This window comes from Cnephaeus nilssonii (assembly GCF_951640355.1).
Source record: "Cnephaeus nilssonii genome assembly, chromosome: 2".
Lineage (NCBI taxonomy): Eukaryota > Metazoa > Chordata > Mammalia > Chiroptera > Vespertilionidae > Cnephaeus > Cnephaeus nilssonii.
The window spans coordinates 74,461,546-74,478,117 of NC_137073.1; the positions used below are offsets into that span (position 1 = coordinate 74,461,546).

The window sequence follows — 16,572 nt, forward strand, 5'->3', positions numbered from 1 at the left end:
ACCGCTTTGAAGGTAAAAGAGCTGAACAGGATTTCATGTAGTAAATGACACAATACTTCAAGCATAGAAAAGTACAGAGCCCAATATCTGACACAGCCTAACCCAGCATTAACATATATATGTAAATGTAACATATACATCTTATACCAGTTAAGCTTTTTTGTACACTTTTTTGATTCCATTCTTTTTCTTGCCCAGGAGACTTTCTCTCCATGTTTTTGTACTTTTAGTACATTTATATTTTAAAAAATACTATTGCTTAGTACATTTTATTTATTTATTTTATATTTTTATTGATTTCAGAGAGGAAGGGAGAGGGAGAGAGAGAGAGATAGAAACATCAATGATGAGAGAATCACTGATTGGCTGCCTCCTGCATGCCCCCCACTGGGGACCGAGCCCACACCCCAGGCATGTGCCCTTGACTGGAATCGAACCCGGGACCCATCAGTCCCCAGGCCGACTCTCTACCCACTGAGCCAAACCAGCCACGGCTGCTTAGTTCATTTTAAATATTTACACAGAGTAACATATTCTAGGACTATGTCTACAGTTTCCATTTTCTAGATTTACCTGTGTGATACATGTATATTCAGTTCTTTTAAAAAATATATATTTTATTGAGTTTTTACAAAGAGGAAGGGAGAGGAATAGTTAGAAACATTGATGAGAGAGCTGCCTCCTGCACACCTCCTATTGGGGATGTACCTGCAACCAAGGTACATGCCCTTGACGGGATCAGACCTGGGACCTTTCAGTCTGCATGCCGATGCTCTATCCACCGAGCCAAACCGGTTAGGGCTATTCAGTTCTTTTTAAACTAACTCTTTATAGTATTCACTTGAATTATATACCACATTTTATTCTTCCTAAAGCAATCTATTTTATCTGCAGTTTAGTACCTAACACATTTGCTTTTTTTGTACCTAACACATTTGCTTGTTTTCCTTGATTAATCTGGCCAGCAGTTGAAAATTGGCCATTTCCAATGCTCATCTTTTTGTTTTATTGCTTTTATTCTTTTCAATGTCATTAATTTTCACACAGGCTTTTAATCATTTTTTTTCTTTCTACTTCCTTAGGATTTATCCTTTCATTCTCCTAACATTTTGAACTGACAGGCTAGCTTATTAATTTTCACTCCTCCTTCAAATGACCACTTCAGCTGCATTTTGCAAGTTTTGATGTGTATACGTATGCAATTCAGGTCTAAATATTTTGTCAATTTCATTATATCTTCTTCAACTCATAAATTATTGGAAGTTTTGACTGTTTTTTTTGTGTGATTGATTTCTAATTTTCTGTTATGGTCTGTTGGTGACATTCTGTTTTCCGTTTTTTCCTCTCAGCCTCTACAAAGTTCTTACAATATGTGTATGCTCTTTAGAGCTTCTTGAAAAAGCTATCAATCTCTACTTCATTTGTTCCATGTCACCCACACCAAAACCTCTTCGCTGCTGTTTTAGGGCAAACCTGGGGAGTTTCCCCAGGGCAGGCAATCTGCCTAACCAGAGCGGGTCACCTCGCATGTTGATACTCCTCACAAAGGAAATCTCATTTGTATTCGAACCACTTGATATCCATTCCCAGTTTTCGTTTTCTCTGTTTGAACTTGCCTGGCATTAAATAATATGAGTCATTAACTACCCTCTCATAGTGCTTGTGGTATTTTGTAGTGTTTATGAATGAACATGACATCACAATTGTGAAAGTTTTCATCCCAAGATGACATGCAAGAGGTTTCTTTTAAACCCATAGATGATCTACCTGCTTCAGGTATTCTCACTACCACTCCTCTGTTCCAAGCCCTGCAAGGACAACAGTATATCCCGAGAACCTGCCTGGTCATTTCCTTGTGGAAGCTGATGGCAGTGATGCCAGGACTCAAATGACATGAGCTCAAGTTGTAGTCAAAGCAGCTGTGTGATGCTCTGGATTCTGTGCAGCCACCGTCAGGTTTGTTTTGCAAGTCAACAGTAGGTCTGTAATGAAGTTACAAGCTACCCAACAGGAGACCTGTTTCTGCCTTTTGCTGTAATAAACCTGCATTGGTATTTTGGGCTTAGCACCTTAACTCATAATGGGTCAACGACAGTATTTCCACTAATTACATACGACGGATAGGATGGTAGACTACCCCTACGCTTGGGGTGCTAAGTAAAGGTCAAATGAAAAAAACCTTTGAGTTATATGAAGTGAACTTGATATCTTTTACTTCCTGTATCTGTTCATTTTCCTTCTGCAGCAGTGAGGGTTCTCCAGAGAAACAGAACCGATATGTAGATATACACGAGGAGATTTATAATAGGAATTGGCCCCTGTGGTTGTGGAGGCTGCGAAGCCCCCCAGTCTGCTGTCTGCAAGCGGGAGAAGCTGGTGGCATAATTCTGTGCGAGTTTAAAGCCCTGGAAACCAGGGCAGTGACCGTGGAACTACCAGAGCCCGGAGGCCTGAGAACCAGGAGCTCCGATGTCCAGGGCAGGAAAAGATGGGTGTCCCAGCTCAAGAGGAGAGAGAATTGGCCCTCAGTAGATTGGATGATGCCTGCCCACATTGGTAAGGGCGATCTCTACTCAGTCTTCCGATTCAGATGCTAATGTATTCTGGAAACACCCTCACAGACCTGAAACAATATTTTACCAGCTGTCTGGGCATCCCTTAGCCTGCCCAAGTCGACAGAAAATGAACCAGCACGCCTTCCAATGGAGCAGAGTTAAGAGATGTTGTACCCTAAGGAATATGGCAGTGAGACCACCTGTCTCCTCCTCAGCTTGCCTTTGGGACTCGACCTCTGCCATTTACAAGGCCCTGCCAAGGCTCTGGACTCACAGAGGGACTGAAACCGTTTCTGTCCTCTGCGGCTTAGAGACCAGTTAAGAGGGTTCTATCTTAACCTGTTACTAAGTCCTGGGTTCAGTAGCAGAGGCAATAGATTTTTCAAAGCACCCATCAGCAGTAAGACCATCCAATGCTCACTAGAGTCTCTCAAAATATAGACAACCTTCACCATTTAGAGTTCTGTGGTTTGCCTCTTGGGATGTTAGAGGAGTACCACAAATCCCCACTAAACCACAGCCCAAGTCATACAACTTACATCATGAATAGCACCTCTAATTGCTACCCAACCACACACGCATTATGGTTCTGGTTTTTCCGGGACGTGAGGGAGTAGTGTCATGTCAGAACACTGAGCTGTTCTCTTTACTCCGGTGTGCACTGGTTTTCCCTCTCTTGGAGAGCACTAGAGCATACCCTTTGAGAGGGCGTGGGGGGCAGTCAGACAGACGTGAGCAGAGCAAGAATGATTGATGGGCCAAGTACAGAAGGGCACGGAAAGCCCCAGGTGCCCAGCAACAGGCAAAACTGGGTAAACAAGGACCTCTCCCCCAGGGTAACCTTTCTTACCCCAGCATTTCTCTGGTTTCATGCGGTTAGGACCCTCCCCTGACCTTTCCCCCACTGGCATGCGGTTAGTCCCCTTAGAGGGGGAACTAACCAAGGGGCCTGGACATGGCCCTTACCCATTAAGCCCCCACAGAAATGAGGTTCTGACCTGCATCGAATGCATCTAGGCCTCAGTTGTGTTTCCGCTCTGGGTCCAGAAAAGCAGCAAAACCAAACGAGGGAAGCCATGGCCGACGACGTCAGGACCAGCTGCATTGACTAATGATCCCCACCCCTCGTGCTGACCAATCAGTAGAGAGCACGACCTTGAAGGACACACCTGGAAAGCTGATGAATATTCTATTGGAACCCCCTCCCGAGATCTCCCGATACCCTCCAGCCAGAGGACCCAGTTCAGCTTTCTATGGCGCACACCTGTGCCTTTCCCTGCCCCTCCCCCAGGTGTTTTCCGGGTCTCTCCTAAGCTCCAAGGGCCTTTTGTTTTTGTTTTTGTTTTTTTTGCTTCTCTAACGGGTTTCCTGAGCTCATTTCTTCTACAGCTTACTTCTACTGCTTACTTCTTCTACCTCTGTGACTTTCTAAATAAACTTTCTCTTATAGTTTGAGTCTTGGCTCTGAATTATTTCTTAGCCAGAACTTAAGTACTGAGGTTGCTGGACGGAGGTCGGGTCTGACTCCACCTGTCTGACAATGGTGTCCTTTTTGCCACCAACAAGGGGAAGTTGAGTTTTCCACCCCACAATATGCCTTTTGGGATATTGATTGTTTTAAGTTTATTATTTTTAAGAAACAAAAAACTGAAAGAACCTTCCCCCTTACCTGCCTAAAGGAATTCAGATAGAAACCTACCTCAGAGGAACACCTCAGCATGAACAAGTGGTGCCAGGAAGGAACCTAGCAGCTGTTGGATAGACTCCGCCTCTGTGTCCCACTGTTTCCCAGTGGCCCCAGCAGGAATTTGTTTACCAAACATTTGCTCTCTCTCCTCTCCCTGTGAACGGTCTACTTTCCCTTTGAAGACCCAGACTCCTGCCTCCCTTTCCTTAGTCCAGAATAGCATATAAGCTTCAACTGCCCAGTTTGCCTTGGGGTCCCATATTCTTAGGGAACCTCCAAAAAAAATTTATTTTTCTTCCCTCATAGTAGCTAGAGTGCTCCTAAAGTCTGTTTTGCCTTTATACATCCAAGGGGCTAAAAAGTAGAGCTCAGGGGAGCATGGACCCTCTGTACCTTCAGACCAAAGGCCGTTTTTTGTAACAGTGGAAATATGATAAACATATATCAAAATACAGGAGTAAGCTATGTCAAGGTCAAGTTATTGTTTCAATTGCTAAGTGGAGGAAGCTGGACAAGGATAGCAAAATGTATCACCCCAAAATATGCCTCTTGGGCAAGTCTTATCTTTAGTGGATTATTCTGAGAAACTACAAACTCAGGAGAAGCTCTGATGACCGAGTAGAAGTCACCCTTCTGTGAGGGAATTTACCTTAGAGAGGGGGCCTCTTCCAGGAAAGAGCTATTAGGAGGCCATGGTTTCAACTGGGAGACATCAACATGGCAGGGCAACCTTGGTTTCCGCTCCTTACCTTCCGCGGACTGCCCCCTACTTTCCCCCAAGTAGCTTTTTGGTCTAGGCCAGTGGTCGGCAAACTCATTAGTCAACAGAGCCAAATATCAACAGTACAACGATTGAAATTTCTTTGGAGAGCCAAATTTTTTAAACTTAAACTATATAGGTAGGTACATTGTTATTCACTTAATTAGGGTACTCCTAAGCTGGCCTTTGCTAAAAACTCAAGGGGCCAAAGAGCCGCATGTGGCTCGCGAGCCGCAATTTGCCGACCACTGGTCTAGTTGAAGATAGTGCTGAAGGTGGCAACTTGGGCAGTTTCTCTGTTTTCTTGGGTAGCTCCTATGTACATGAGGCATACATGTGAACACATTTCTATGTGTTTTCTGCTGTTAATGTGTTTTTGTTTTTACAGGGGATCTCAACCTAGAACGCAGAAGGGTAGAGGGACAATTGTTTTTCCTCCCTACATCGATCAGGAGCCCTAGCTCCGGGTTATAAGGAACAACTGTCCCTGGTTTGGGAAATGGCTCCACCCTCCTGGAAGAGGAACAGTCTCCGTGCCTCCACTGGCTTCTTGTTTGTGCTCCTCTTCTTCGAATGCTTTCTCCTCTGGGTCACCCGTTCAGTAGCCAGGGTAATATCTTGAAAAATAACCTCATCTGTGGGCCAACAGAGAAAAACAGTCACAGCTTTCCTTGAGGGGGTTGGCAATACACAAAGATCTTTATTCATACAAATAACACTCAAGCAGTTCACTCACTGTTGGAATAAGTTGACAAGCCCCTTTTATTATTATTATTATATTTATAATCATTTTCAGTGAGAGGAAGGGAAAGGGATAGAAACATTGATGAGAGAGAAACATCAATCTGCTGCCTCCTGCACCACCCCCTACTGGGAATCGAACCCACAACCTGGGCATGTGCTCTGACCAGGAATCAAACCAGCAATCTCTGGGTGCATGGGTCTACACTCAACCACTGGGCCACACCAGCCAGGAGACAAGCACCTTTTAGAGAGGCTACAAAAGGTTAGCTTTTGCCTCCAAATATCTTTCCCTAATTTTGGCTTTTACCATATATCCACAAAAAGTCCATTCTGCAGCATGAACAAGGAAGCTTAACCTACCTCCTACTATCCCTCGGCTCCTGTTCCTCGGCTAATACTGGCTGTAGGGGAAAGGGAGATTTATTCTCAAGGTGAAACTTAACTGTTCATTTGATTCCTTTTACAGAAGTCTGTATTAAGGTCAATGCAACAATAACAACAACAACACACACCCACAAATCGATGAGACAATGAGCATTGTTTTGAAGTGTTTATCTTTTTGTAAAAAATATGTATAGCCTGAAACAATCACTAAAGTAGCAGATTCTACTTTTTAAAGTTTCAATTTTCCAAATTCTATTGGTCTAATACTGAAAGTTCATTTGTGCCAAGTGTGAAAAGCTAGCCCAGTTTCTCAATATTTGGTAATCCCTGTTGAAAATAAAGCCTGTTGAATGAATGAACAGAACACGAAGTGTTAGGGAGGTTCCAGCCCGGAAGCCTGAATTAGTTTTGTGGTGGAGACTGCTAAACTGTCCCCAGGAATCACTCTCCCTTTTAATAATAGAACCACTGCCCTCTCTACCCCAGGTTTTAATTGGGGACATGGCTGCCTAGTTAGGGACCGTATTTCCCAGCCTCTCTTGCAGCTAGCTCTGGCCACATGACTAAAGTTTTGTTTGGTCAGTGGGATATAGGCAGAAGTGACATGTGTAACTTAAAATGCTTGCCCTGGACTTTTTCCCCTCTTCCGGCTGGCCAGGAATCAGTGTCAAGGACAGAGCCAGATCCCCGGAAAACCTTGTGGGCCTGCTCACTTCCCTTGGAGCTACTGAATTTGAGAAAAACATCTATCTTGTTTCAACCACAGGGTTTTGGATCTCTTGGTCACAGCAGCTTACTCGGGACCCTAATGCATACAACTCTAGGTGTATTCCTACTTTCCCTGATAAGCCCCACCAAGAACCTTCTCCACTAAATTGTTTGGATTTATTGAGACAACTGAAAAGCCAAATTAATGTAATTCAGTAACATTTATTTTACATGAAACAATTTTCAAAGAATACATTTAAAAACCATCTAAATACTGATTTTATTGCATTACAAAAATTGAGAGGCACAATTGAAGTATTCAAATAAATTGTGAGGGGTAGAGGTGGGGGCCTAAGATCGCTATTCACGATGTTCCTTAGTCACTTACAGGCTCTGGGTACAAGAGTCTTTACCATGAGGCACTAGTGCACTTCATTTAGTAGGAATAAATCACATAAAATATATACTTTTATACAGAAAGTGTTATTGTCACTTTCAATTACTTATAAAAACTTCATTTAAAATTGCACAAAAGTTCTCTTTAAAATTGATAACTCCCAGAAGACAGGGCTTAGAACTAAGTATCTGTCTAAATAATTCATTACAAATAATTAGGTTTCCATTTCTTCACAGATTAAAAAAAATCTATGAAGAATTACATTATTCAAATGGGACACTTAAAATTTTTTCATAGGAAAATAGGTTTACACATTTGTCCCTAGTCAGCTAAATTCATTTCTCCCTACTTTAACACAAATCAGAATGTCCAAAGTTTTAAATCAGAGTACCTATTCCACAGTATAATGTGGAAGTGTTTACATTAATTCATTTTGTGTGTCATTCTAGTATAGTATCAAATTATCAAAAAGGCACAATGGGTACATTCTTCGGAACAGTTTTGGTCTTTAAAAAAAAAAAAAATCACACGTTTATGAGCAGTGATTCCAATCATGTTTAAAAACAAAAATACGAAACAGATTCATTTCCCGATCCAGGTGATACCGAATCCACGGAATTTCTGCAGGCACTTCACTTTCCATAGAATTTCTTGTTCAGCAGGTATATGAGAAGGTTTACATTCACTTTAACCTTATCAAACATTTTCATTACAGCTACTCCTTCATATTGCATCTCAAGTAAATCCTGAAATTTAAGGAACATCATTAAGTCTCAAACTTGACATTTAGCACATTTAAAAAACATTCCAGAACAATTTGTTGACGAAAATAAGATTCAAGTGACCTAATGACCTAGGTGGGGGCTCTTATCCTTTAATGTGTGTCAGAATCATCTGGTTAAAACAGGGGCTAGTTAAAACATGCTGGGCCCCACACCCAGGAATTTCTGATTCTGTAGCTCTGGGGTGGGGCCCCAATGTTTGTATTTTAACAAGTGCCTATTCATGATGATTATATTGTTGGCCTGGGTACCATACTTTAAGAATCATTTACCTAAATAAAAGGAAACAGATTTTTAGAATTGATAAAGACCATCTGAAGAAAACCATTATGATTAAGTTAATTCAGATATATAATTTTAATTTTTAATTGAAAAATTCAAAACAAATGTTCCAGCAAGATGGGGTATATCCTTTAGAACAACAGTGTTTTCTAAAGTGAACTGAGCAAAACAATTCATTAAGGAGTAGAAAGAATATTAGAACTATTTATTTTTATTTTGTTCACTTTTTAAACATTTAAATTTTGTATATGTTTTATAAAGTATATTTTTAGCATAGTGATAGGAGCAAGTATACTTTATAAATAAATATGTACAAATGGGGTGAAGTGATCATGCTATTTATTTTTGAAGTTGTATGATTGAAATTTGGAGAACTGCTCTACAAAGTTAACTTCTCTGACCCGCACTACTTCTGTTCCTATACTGAGAACAAGCCCTCGTTCCCAGGTCAGTCTGTCATTCTGTGTTCCCCTGCCACCATATAACAAAGAAAATAAACTCACCTGCTAAAATTCATAACTGGGTCACACCAGCCATTTGCATGAGACTAAGCAGTAACATTTCAAAATATACAGGACAGGAGACCTTTGCCAAATAGAACTGCCCCAGACTAATACCCAGGTCTCGTTTTCTTGTTTCTAGCTCTGAAAATTTCTTGGTTCTTAATGATAATGTCTTATGTCTAGCTCTGGAAATTTCTTGGTTCTTAATGATAATGTTTTGAGGAAGGCCACCTGCAGAATCATTTTTGAGAGAAAGTGGCTGTTGTTAGCTTCCTCCTCTACTTTTTCAATGACCTCCAACTGTACTCAGCTAAACCCTTACATTATTTAGATAGGCGTCTGAGATGGAAATTCCATAGGGAACTGCAGTTCTTTCATCAAGAATGCTTTTACCTACTAAAGTGTACTGGTGGTTCACTTTCCCTTTGGGAAAGGCAAAGTCTGTTACTCCAAATCTCTTAGAAAAGAAATCAATAGAATTAAGTTGAGAAGGAATGGCCGATGCATGGGGAATTAGCTGGGCCCCCCAGGCGGGGGAGCAGAGAACACTTGCCACTGGGAGACCAGATTTTAGTCTTAGCTCCACCATTTGCTATCCTGTGATCTTGCAGTGTCACATAACCCCTGTTTCCTTGTGTGTAAACTGAGGGTAACACTCTTAACCTCACAGGAGAGTTACTGGGCATATGAGATCAAGGTATCTGCAAACCCCTTTCTTGTCAGGATCAGCTGGAACCTGTGAGAGAGGCAGTGGAGCAGAGCAATGAAGACCGTGGACTCCAGCTGCCTCTTCCCTAATCAGCTCTCGGCACCTCCGTTCTTCAACTGGGAAAGGGAGAATGCCAACCCTGCAGTCTCAGTGAGCCCAGGCCATTATTTGTATAAGCAGAACATGTTCATGTACATCTCACCCTTCTGTTATGTATATAGCCTATAGCTACCCTATCTAATAAAGAGGGAATATGCTAATTGACCCTCACACCATCGCAAAGATGGTGGCACCCACAGCCAATAAGGAGGGAATATGCTAATTGACTGCCCCACTCTCAAAGATGGCGGCACGCCCAGCCGCCCAGAGCCACCTGAGGCTCAGGTTACCAGGGTCGGCTGAGGCTTGCGCTGCCAGCAGTGGCAGCAGCAGAGTTGTGATGGGGCATCGCCTTCCCCTGATCACCGGGTTGCCTCCTGCCCCTGAGGGCTCCCGGACTGTGAGAGGGGGTAGGCCTGGCTGAGGGACCACCCCCCCTCCAGTGCATGAATTTTCATGCACCGGTCCTCTAGTAGGATATAACCTTTAGGAACTAAGGGAAGAGTGGGCTGAAGTAAACCTAGACACAATGCTACACGGCATCTTCCTTATACCTGTTAGAATCTTTTTTTTTTTTTGTTAATCCTCACCTGAGGATATTTTTCCATTGATTTGTAGAAGGGAGAGGGAGAGACACAGAAAGAGAAACATCAATGTGAGAGAGACACATCAATTGGTTGCTTCCCACATGCACCCTGACTAGACCTGGGGATTGTGCCTGCAACTGAGGTAAGCACTTGACTGGAATCGAACCTGAGACCCTTCAGTCTTTGGACCGACGCTCTACCCACTGAGCAAAACCAGCTAGGGCTGTTAGAAACTTCTTGACTCACAGTAAAGATCTGGCCATCATGTTTCTCTTGGTCATTCACTTGATAATGTAATTGTCTGAAAGCTCTATGTATAGAAGCCTGACTTTATGTCTGACAGCTAATATATGTAGGGCCAGCTCCTTGGACATTCAGCCTGTGCAGGGTTTCATCATCAGAAGGGCCCTGTACTTTAATGTTCTGCTGTCATCATCTTGAAATTCTCAATAACTATACAAATGAATATTATTTTCATTTACATTGAGCCTTGCAAATCTTATAGGTGGTCTTGATGATATGGTAATGACTTTAAAGATCTGGGGCTTATTAGCTAAGGAGTAACATTTCACAATTATGTGGATAAATGAATGGGATGAATAGCTGATCCCACTGCATATTAAATCCTTAACAAAATGTGGTATTGGCATCAGTGTTCAAAGGAAATGCCATGGAATGTCTGAGGCCTTTCTAAACAGGCGTCTCTTGGGCACTTGGCATTCATCTGTCCAGTTGATACTGATTGGTCTTGGGTCCTTTCCTGCCTGGCAATCGCATGGTATGCCTGCCATTTCTGGAGAAGAATCAGTAGCCAAGGAGCATTCTTTTCTCTTCCCATATTTGTCAAAATGTTACGTGAAGTAACTCAAGACTTCCAGTTAAAAACTGTTAGATGGATACAGTTAGTAATATTTAAATTCAGTTAGAAAACAATACTGTTTATTTAAGTCTACTTTTCATAATTACATAGTGTCTTTTATTTCTCTCTCTATACTCTAATTTGCTCCATTAGCTCACTGTTTTTATCATGCCCATTTAGCTCCCATTTTCGTCTTAAGTTACAAGCAGGCTCGATAGAAAAGAGGGCTCTGGTATCTGCTCCCTGGAGGGCGGTAACTTTAGGGCTCTCAGGGCTGGGCTGGGCTGGGCGGGCAGTGAGGCTGGGACATCCATCATGCCCAGTGGCTGGTCAAGATGATTCATGCAGAATACCTGAAAACCATTTCACACAAGTAGTTTGGGACCCAGGTAAATAGGCGTTATTGCCGTTTGAAAATTCTTATACAAAAAAGAAAACTCAATTGCTTCTCTAAATTGATTCTGTGCTAAGAATTAAGAAGTTGGCAGCAGATGAACTTATGGTTGTACCCTCCCTTCGATTTTTTGGAGGACGGCGACACGTAGACTGGGTTTCTCAGTTTCTGTTCAAGTATCTTTGGCTTAAATGTAGTTCTTATGAGGAAATAACAATAATTCAGACTGCAAGGATCATTTTTCTATTTATAGTTACCTGTTTTGCACAAAGTCATTCATTCATATGATCCCAAACAAATGAATAGATTTAAGAAACATGTAAAAAACACTCCGGGAAGGAGGAGGGAGGAAGGAGAAGAAACGCAAATGAGAAAGCTCCAATCCTGGGCACAGGATTGTCTTAGAAGGGCAAGTTCCTAACAACAGGAAACTTTCTAGCCTCTACTTAATAGCTCTGAATACTTTCATATTATTCTCTACGCTTCAAAATGGAAACATGGTCTTACCACCTAAAAGCATTTTAAGTTCCAATCATTTGAAAAATCATAGCCTTTAAAAAATAATCAATGCATCAAAGCTAATATTGGCTAATAAGGCTTACATTGGCCTTCTTTACTGAAGTTCATTGTCATCATGAAGAGGTAATTTCAGGGCTCACCCCCAGTTCTCAGAAATCCCAGCTTACCTGAATATTGAGCTGCACCTTTTCCATCTCCACGCCCAGGAATTTGGATTTGACATCGAAGATGCCCACATCTTCAGTGGATAAGATATCAAATGTAACATTTTTAAACCTAAGAAGAAAGGGACAGTCACATATGTGGAACTACAATATATGCTCAAAGCTGAAACAAATGAACGGAATCCTCAGTTCTCATTCTCAGTGAATGGTCTAAGTCATCCCAAACCGCCCATCCTTTCCCCCATTCTGCTCACTAAAATTACGCTTCATGGCTCTTGTTGAGGTAACTCACAGAGCACTGGAGTAGGTGCTTTATGACAACAGAAATGCAAAGTAAGAGCATAAAATAGAGTTGGAAGTACAGGAGAGTCACAGAATATGAGGACTGAACATTGACTTATACCACCGAGAGGCTAGTTCAGTATTTCAGAGGGTAAATTTTATAGGAAGCAGCATTTTCTCTGAGTCAGTGCTGTCAGGAGGTTTGATGGGAGAAATGGAGTAGAAGCCAGGCCCTGAAGGAAGGCGAGGAGTTAGGAGCAGTGGATCTGGCTTCCCCCAGACCAAGGACAAGGGAGTGATGGGCATCAGGTTCATGGTCCTTTTATATTTTTATCTCTAATTAAATTTATTGGGGTGACATTGGTTAATAAAATTATGTAGGTTTCAAGTGTACAATTCTATGACACATGACCTGTATATTGCACTGTGCCCACCACTCAAAGTCAAATCTCCTTCTGTTAACATATGTTTGACCCCCTTTACCCTTTACTACCGCCTGTATCCCTCCTTCCCTCTGATAACCGCCATACTGTTATCTGTGCCCATGACTTTTTGTTTGTTTGTCTTGTTTGTTCATTTGGTGCTTTCCAGGTCCCTTTAAAACGGAAAACCTGATGGCGCCTGGGGTGGGGATGCAGAGGTGGGTGCGGCTTTCTCCTCCACACCAGAGGCACCCCCTAATAGCACAGGGCTGGAGTGCCAGACCCAGGTTGGCACGCAGTCTGTGGCTTTGCAATTAGAAAGGCACTATTTTTCAATGGTAAATCATCTAATCTATCAAGACCAGAAGGCAGCCTTCATTCTCACTTCTTTGACTCCGTTCTTTCGGAGGGAACAGGGAGGCTGGCAAACCCAGACACACTGGACAGGCCATGGGAAACACAACTTGGTAAGCCCTTCATGCCACCCACCAGAGGCTCAAGGCCTGCCGGGAAGACTAGAGGTGACAATACGCGTTATCTCCCCATCACCTGTAATCAAGGGTAAGCCTTGACAGACCAAGTGAAGCTCTCCTCTGAGGCCACAGGAACCAGAGGACTGTGAGGGAGGTGTGAGGGGCGCTTAGAGGGGGTGTGTTCTGTGCGGATTCCGGGTCACACTCACTGGTTGGTCTGCAGGTCGTCGATGCCCAGCAGCACACCCTTCTCATGCAGCTTCGCGGCCGTGTACCGCACTGGCTTCGCCCTCTTCATCCCCTTGGACTCTCCTTTCCCGTCTACTTTAATGGACCGCCGAGAATTTCTAGCGAAAGGAGAACAAGCCGTCTGTCATCATGATGGCAAACTCGGATGTTTCTGGCAACGCAATAACCGTGCCCGAGGTGTACACCACGGTGCAGGCCTGGCCCCATGGCCCCGAATATGCAACTTTCTATTTTGGGGTAGCAGGTGACAATTTCCCCATGCAGTAAAACCTCACTATGCACTGCTGAAGGGAAAGCTATTTTCAAAGTGATGAAGTTTGAATTACAGACCAATATTTTTCATAAAACTTGCACTCTGTTTCTCAGACATCTCGAAGTGGCCCTATGAAGTCATTTCGCAAGCAGAGTTGGTGCAATAACATGAACTGTGTACTCCTGAGTAAAGGTATCCCTAGGGCTGCTTTAATTCCTTCAACAGATACTATGTAGCCAGCACTGTTCTAAGAGCTTTATAAATATTGCCTCACATGTACAAGATTAACATTTCCCTCATGCTCTGAAATAAAATTCCTTTCCTAAATGCTATTCCATTTAGCTCTGAGGCTGGACTCCTCATTCACCTTTACATGAGACACCTGGGGCTCCAGAGAAGTTCATCGGACAGGTTCAAGGTCACACCATGTGAGAGAGAATCAGAACCCAAATCCAGCTCACCTGGCTGCAAGAGCTTGTAAAATGCCTGCAAGTAGTTTAGCCTGTAATTCAAACTGAAGTCTGACATAGTCTGCAATACATATGTAAAGAAAACCTCTAACATTTCTTAAGTTTCTAAAACTTCTAATATTTCTACTGAATATTAACTTGACCAACTTTATCCTCCCAGCGATAGAGTAAAAGTTATTTACAGGCCACAAGCAAAGGAATTAAAATTCAGAACTAGTGGGGCACACATGAGTGTGGCTGACATTTGGTTATTTCCCTTAACCAAGCTTCTAAGATGAATGGAATACATTTTCCCCTATAGCACCACTTCCTACTGTCAAGTTGACAACAAGCATTACATAAAAAACACTGTATTATCTATTTAAAAGGGTAATTAAAATTTTATTAAGTATTGACCTTAGTCTAACGATAAGAAAAATTATGAGCAAACAATACTCATTAAAAGTAGCTATAATGCATATCGAAAATCTATGCTATGCATGCTAATGGGTAACAGAGAACTGCCAAATTTTGTCTTTTGTATAAATAATGATTTTTTTTAAAAACCACTAAGCAATTTAAAATCATTAGGTTGCTATGCAATTAGCAAATATCTAGTGTTATCTAACATTACCAAGAATATAAATTACTGTCTACTGTAAACATTCCAAAAAAAAAGAGTAGCCGTTGTTTTTTATAATAGTGTTTAAAAGACATCTTTGACTGAAAAAGACAAAAGAAGTAATGCAAGTTCTTCCCCAAGCTACTTTAATTTCAGGTATAAAATTATGCTGATGGGGAATTACAAAGTTTCTAAATTCAGTCCTGACTTCTTAGTTCACAGTGCCAATTCATAAAATTGAGATTCTAGTTTTTGGTTATAAAATAAAGCAAAAAGTTGCTTCCAAACCCAACCCAACAGCCCAAGATTGTAAAAGAATTGACATCCCATATAAATCATGACATTGCAAATGAATGTATGATTTTAACTTACTTTATTTTTAAGTTGTCTAAGCAAGTCTTTATGTAGGTGTCATAATAATTAACTTGCTCTTCATAAAATGCTGCCTTCTCATTAAGTGCTTTCAAGGTCTGCTGAAGTTTGGCCAATTCAGCTTTTCGAAGCTTACGATAGATTCTTTGATTTCGAATATCCTAAAACAAGTAAAAGCTATGTGAGATTTAAGCAGAAGTGAGCTTTACAATCTTGCCCATTTGCGACAAGGTATCAAGTATCAAATCGGAATTTGTGACTGTTAACTTGTTCGTCTCAGTCGCTTTATTTTAATCTCTCACACCCTTCCCTCTTCACTTCTGAACTGGCAAGTGCCCACGTTTCACTTTAAGAGCGCTGCTAAGGTTTATTTTTTTTCTCGATGGAAAAGCAAAGCAGCATCAATTTCTCTACTACACATTCTCAAAGACGAGTATTTCCCGCCCAGAGCGATAGAAAGCAGCGCTGCTTCCCTCGAGTCATCTGCTGGGAGCGAACAGCCGCTGCCAGACGGACCATGGCCTTCCAGGGAAGCACGAAGCTGAGTGCACTTCCCTCCCAGAGGTAAGGACGTTTTTTCTCTGATCACGTCACTGCTCTTAACCTCTAGACCCATTCTAAAGGGCGTGTGTGGATAAAAAGAATGAAATGTCCTTTGAAACCAAACACTTTCTTATCCTTGGCAAACAGATCTCAGCCAGTTCCTGTGGTGTGTCCTTGGGCTAATTTGAGAGCCTTTGCTCAGGAAGTTTCTCAACTGTAAAGATATGGGATGAGAAGATGGAAACGAATCTTTAAGTCAGAACTGCATTTAGAGGCAAATTTTCAGGGACATAAATTTACCATCTCAGTGGCAGGTCCTAAGAGCAATTGGGCAATAAGACAACTAACAACTCCAGAAAGGACTCTCCTAAGAGTGTCATCTTAAGACCAGTAGGTATTGCTTAGAACAGTGGTCGGAGCCGTGGTTTGCCGCTCTGCCGACCACTGACCTAGACTCTCGATTCCAATAATTACAGGCTGTTGTTGTTCCTTGTGATTAAGCCCCTATCCCAGTGGTGGGCAAACTCATTAGTCAACAGAGCGGCAAACCACGGCTCGCGAGCTGCGTGTGGCTCGAGAGCCGCAGTTTGTCGACCACTGGCTTAGAAGATGAAACGTATCTATTATATTTCCGGAGCATTTATTTCTGGTATGTGTCAACTCTTATAATGACTTGGGGGAATTATGATCATTACTAAAAGCCATCAACTGCTTTGAAACCTTTAACAATCTGTAATACTGACCATGGCATATACAAATATGAATCCCTCAATG

General features: G+C 42.0%; 1 protein-coding gene across 1 annotated transcript in view; it reads right to left on the bottom strand.

Annotated features, from left to right (window-relative positions):
- Positions 1-7,118: 7,118 nt before the first annotated feature.
- The window catches only part of IQGAP2 (IQ motif containing GTPase activating protein 2), a 269,366-nt gene continuing 259,912 nt past the window's right edge, over positions 7,119-16,572 (bottom strand). Inside the window, exons 33-36 of the mRNA XM_079786601.1 lie at positions 15,256-15,416; positions 13,520-13,657; positions 12,137-12,245; positions 7,119-7,981 (exon numbers count right to left, since the gene is read on the bottom strand). Of these exons, the coding sequence (XP_079642727.1) occupies positions 7,868-7,981; positions 12,137-12,245; positions 13,520-13,657; positions 15,256-15,416 (522 nt within the window). The 3' untranslated portion in view covers positions 7,119-7,867. The remainder of the gene's footprint in view (positions 7,982-12,136; positions 12,246-13,519; positions 13,658-15,255; positions 15,417-16,572) is intronic.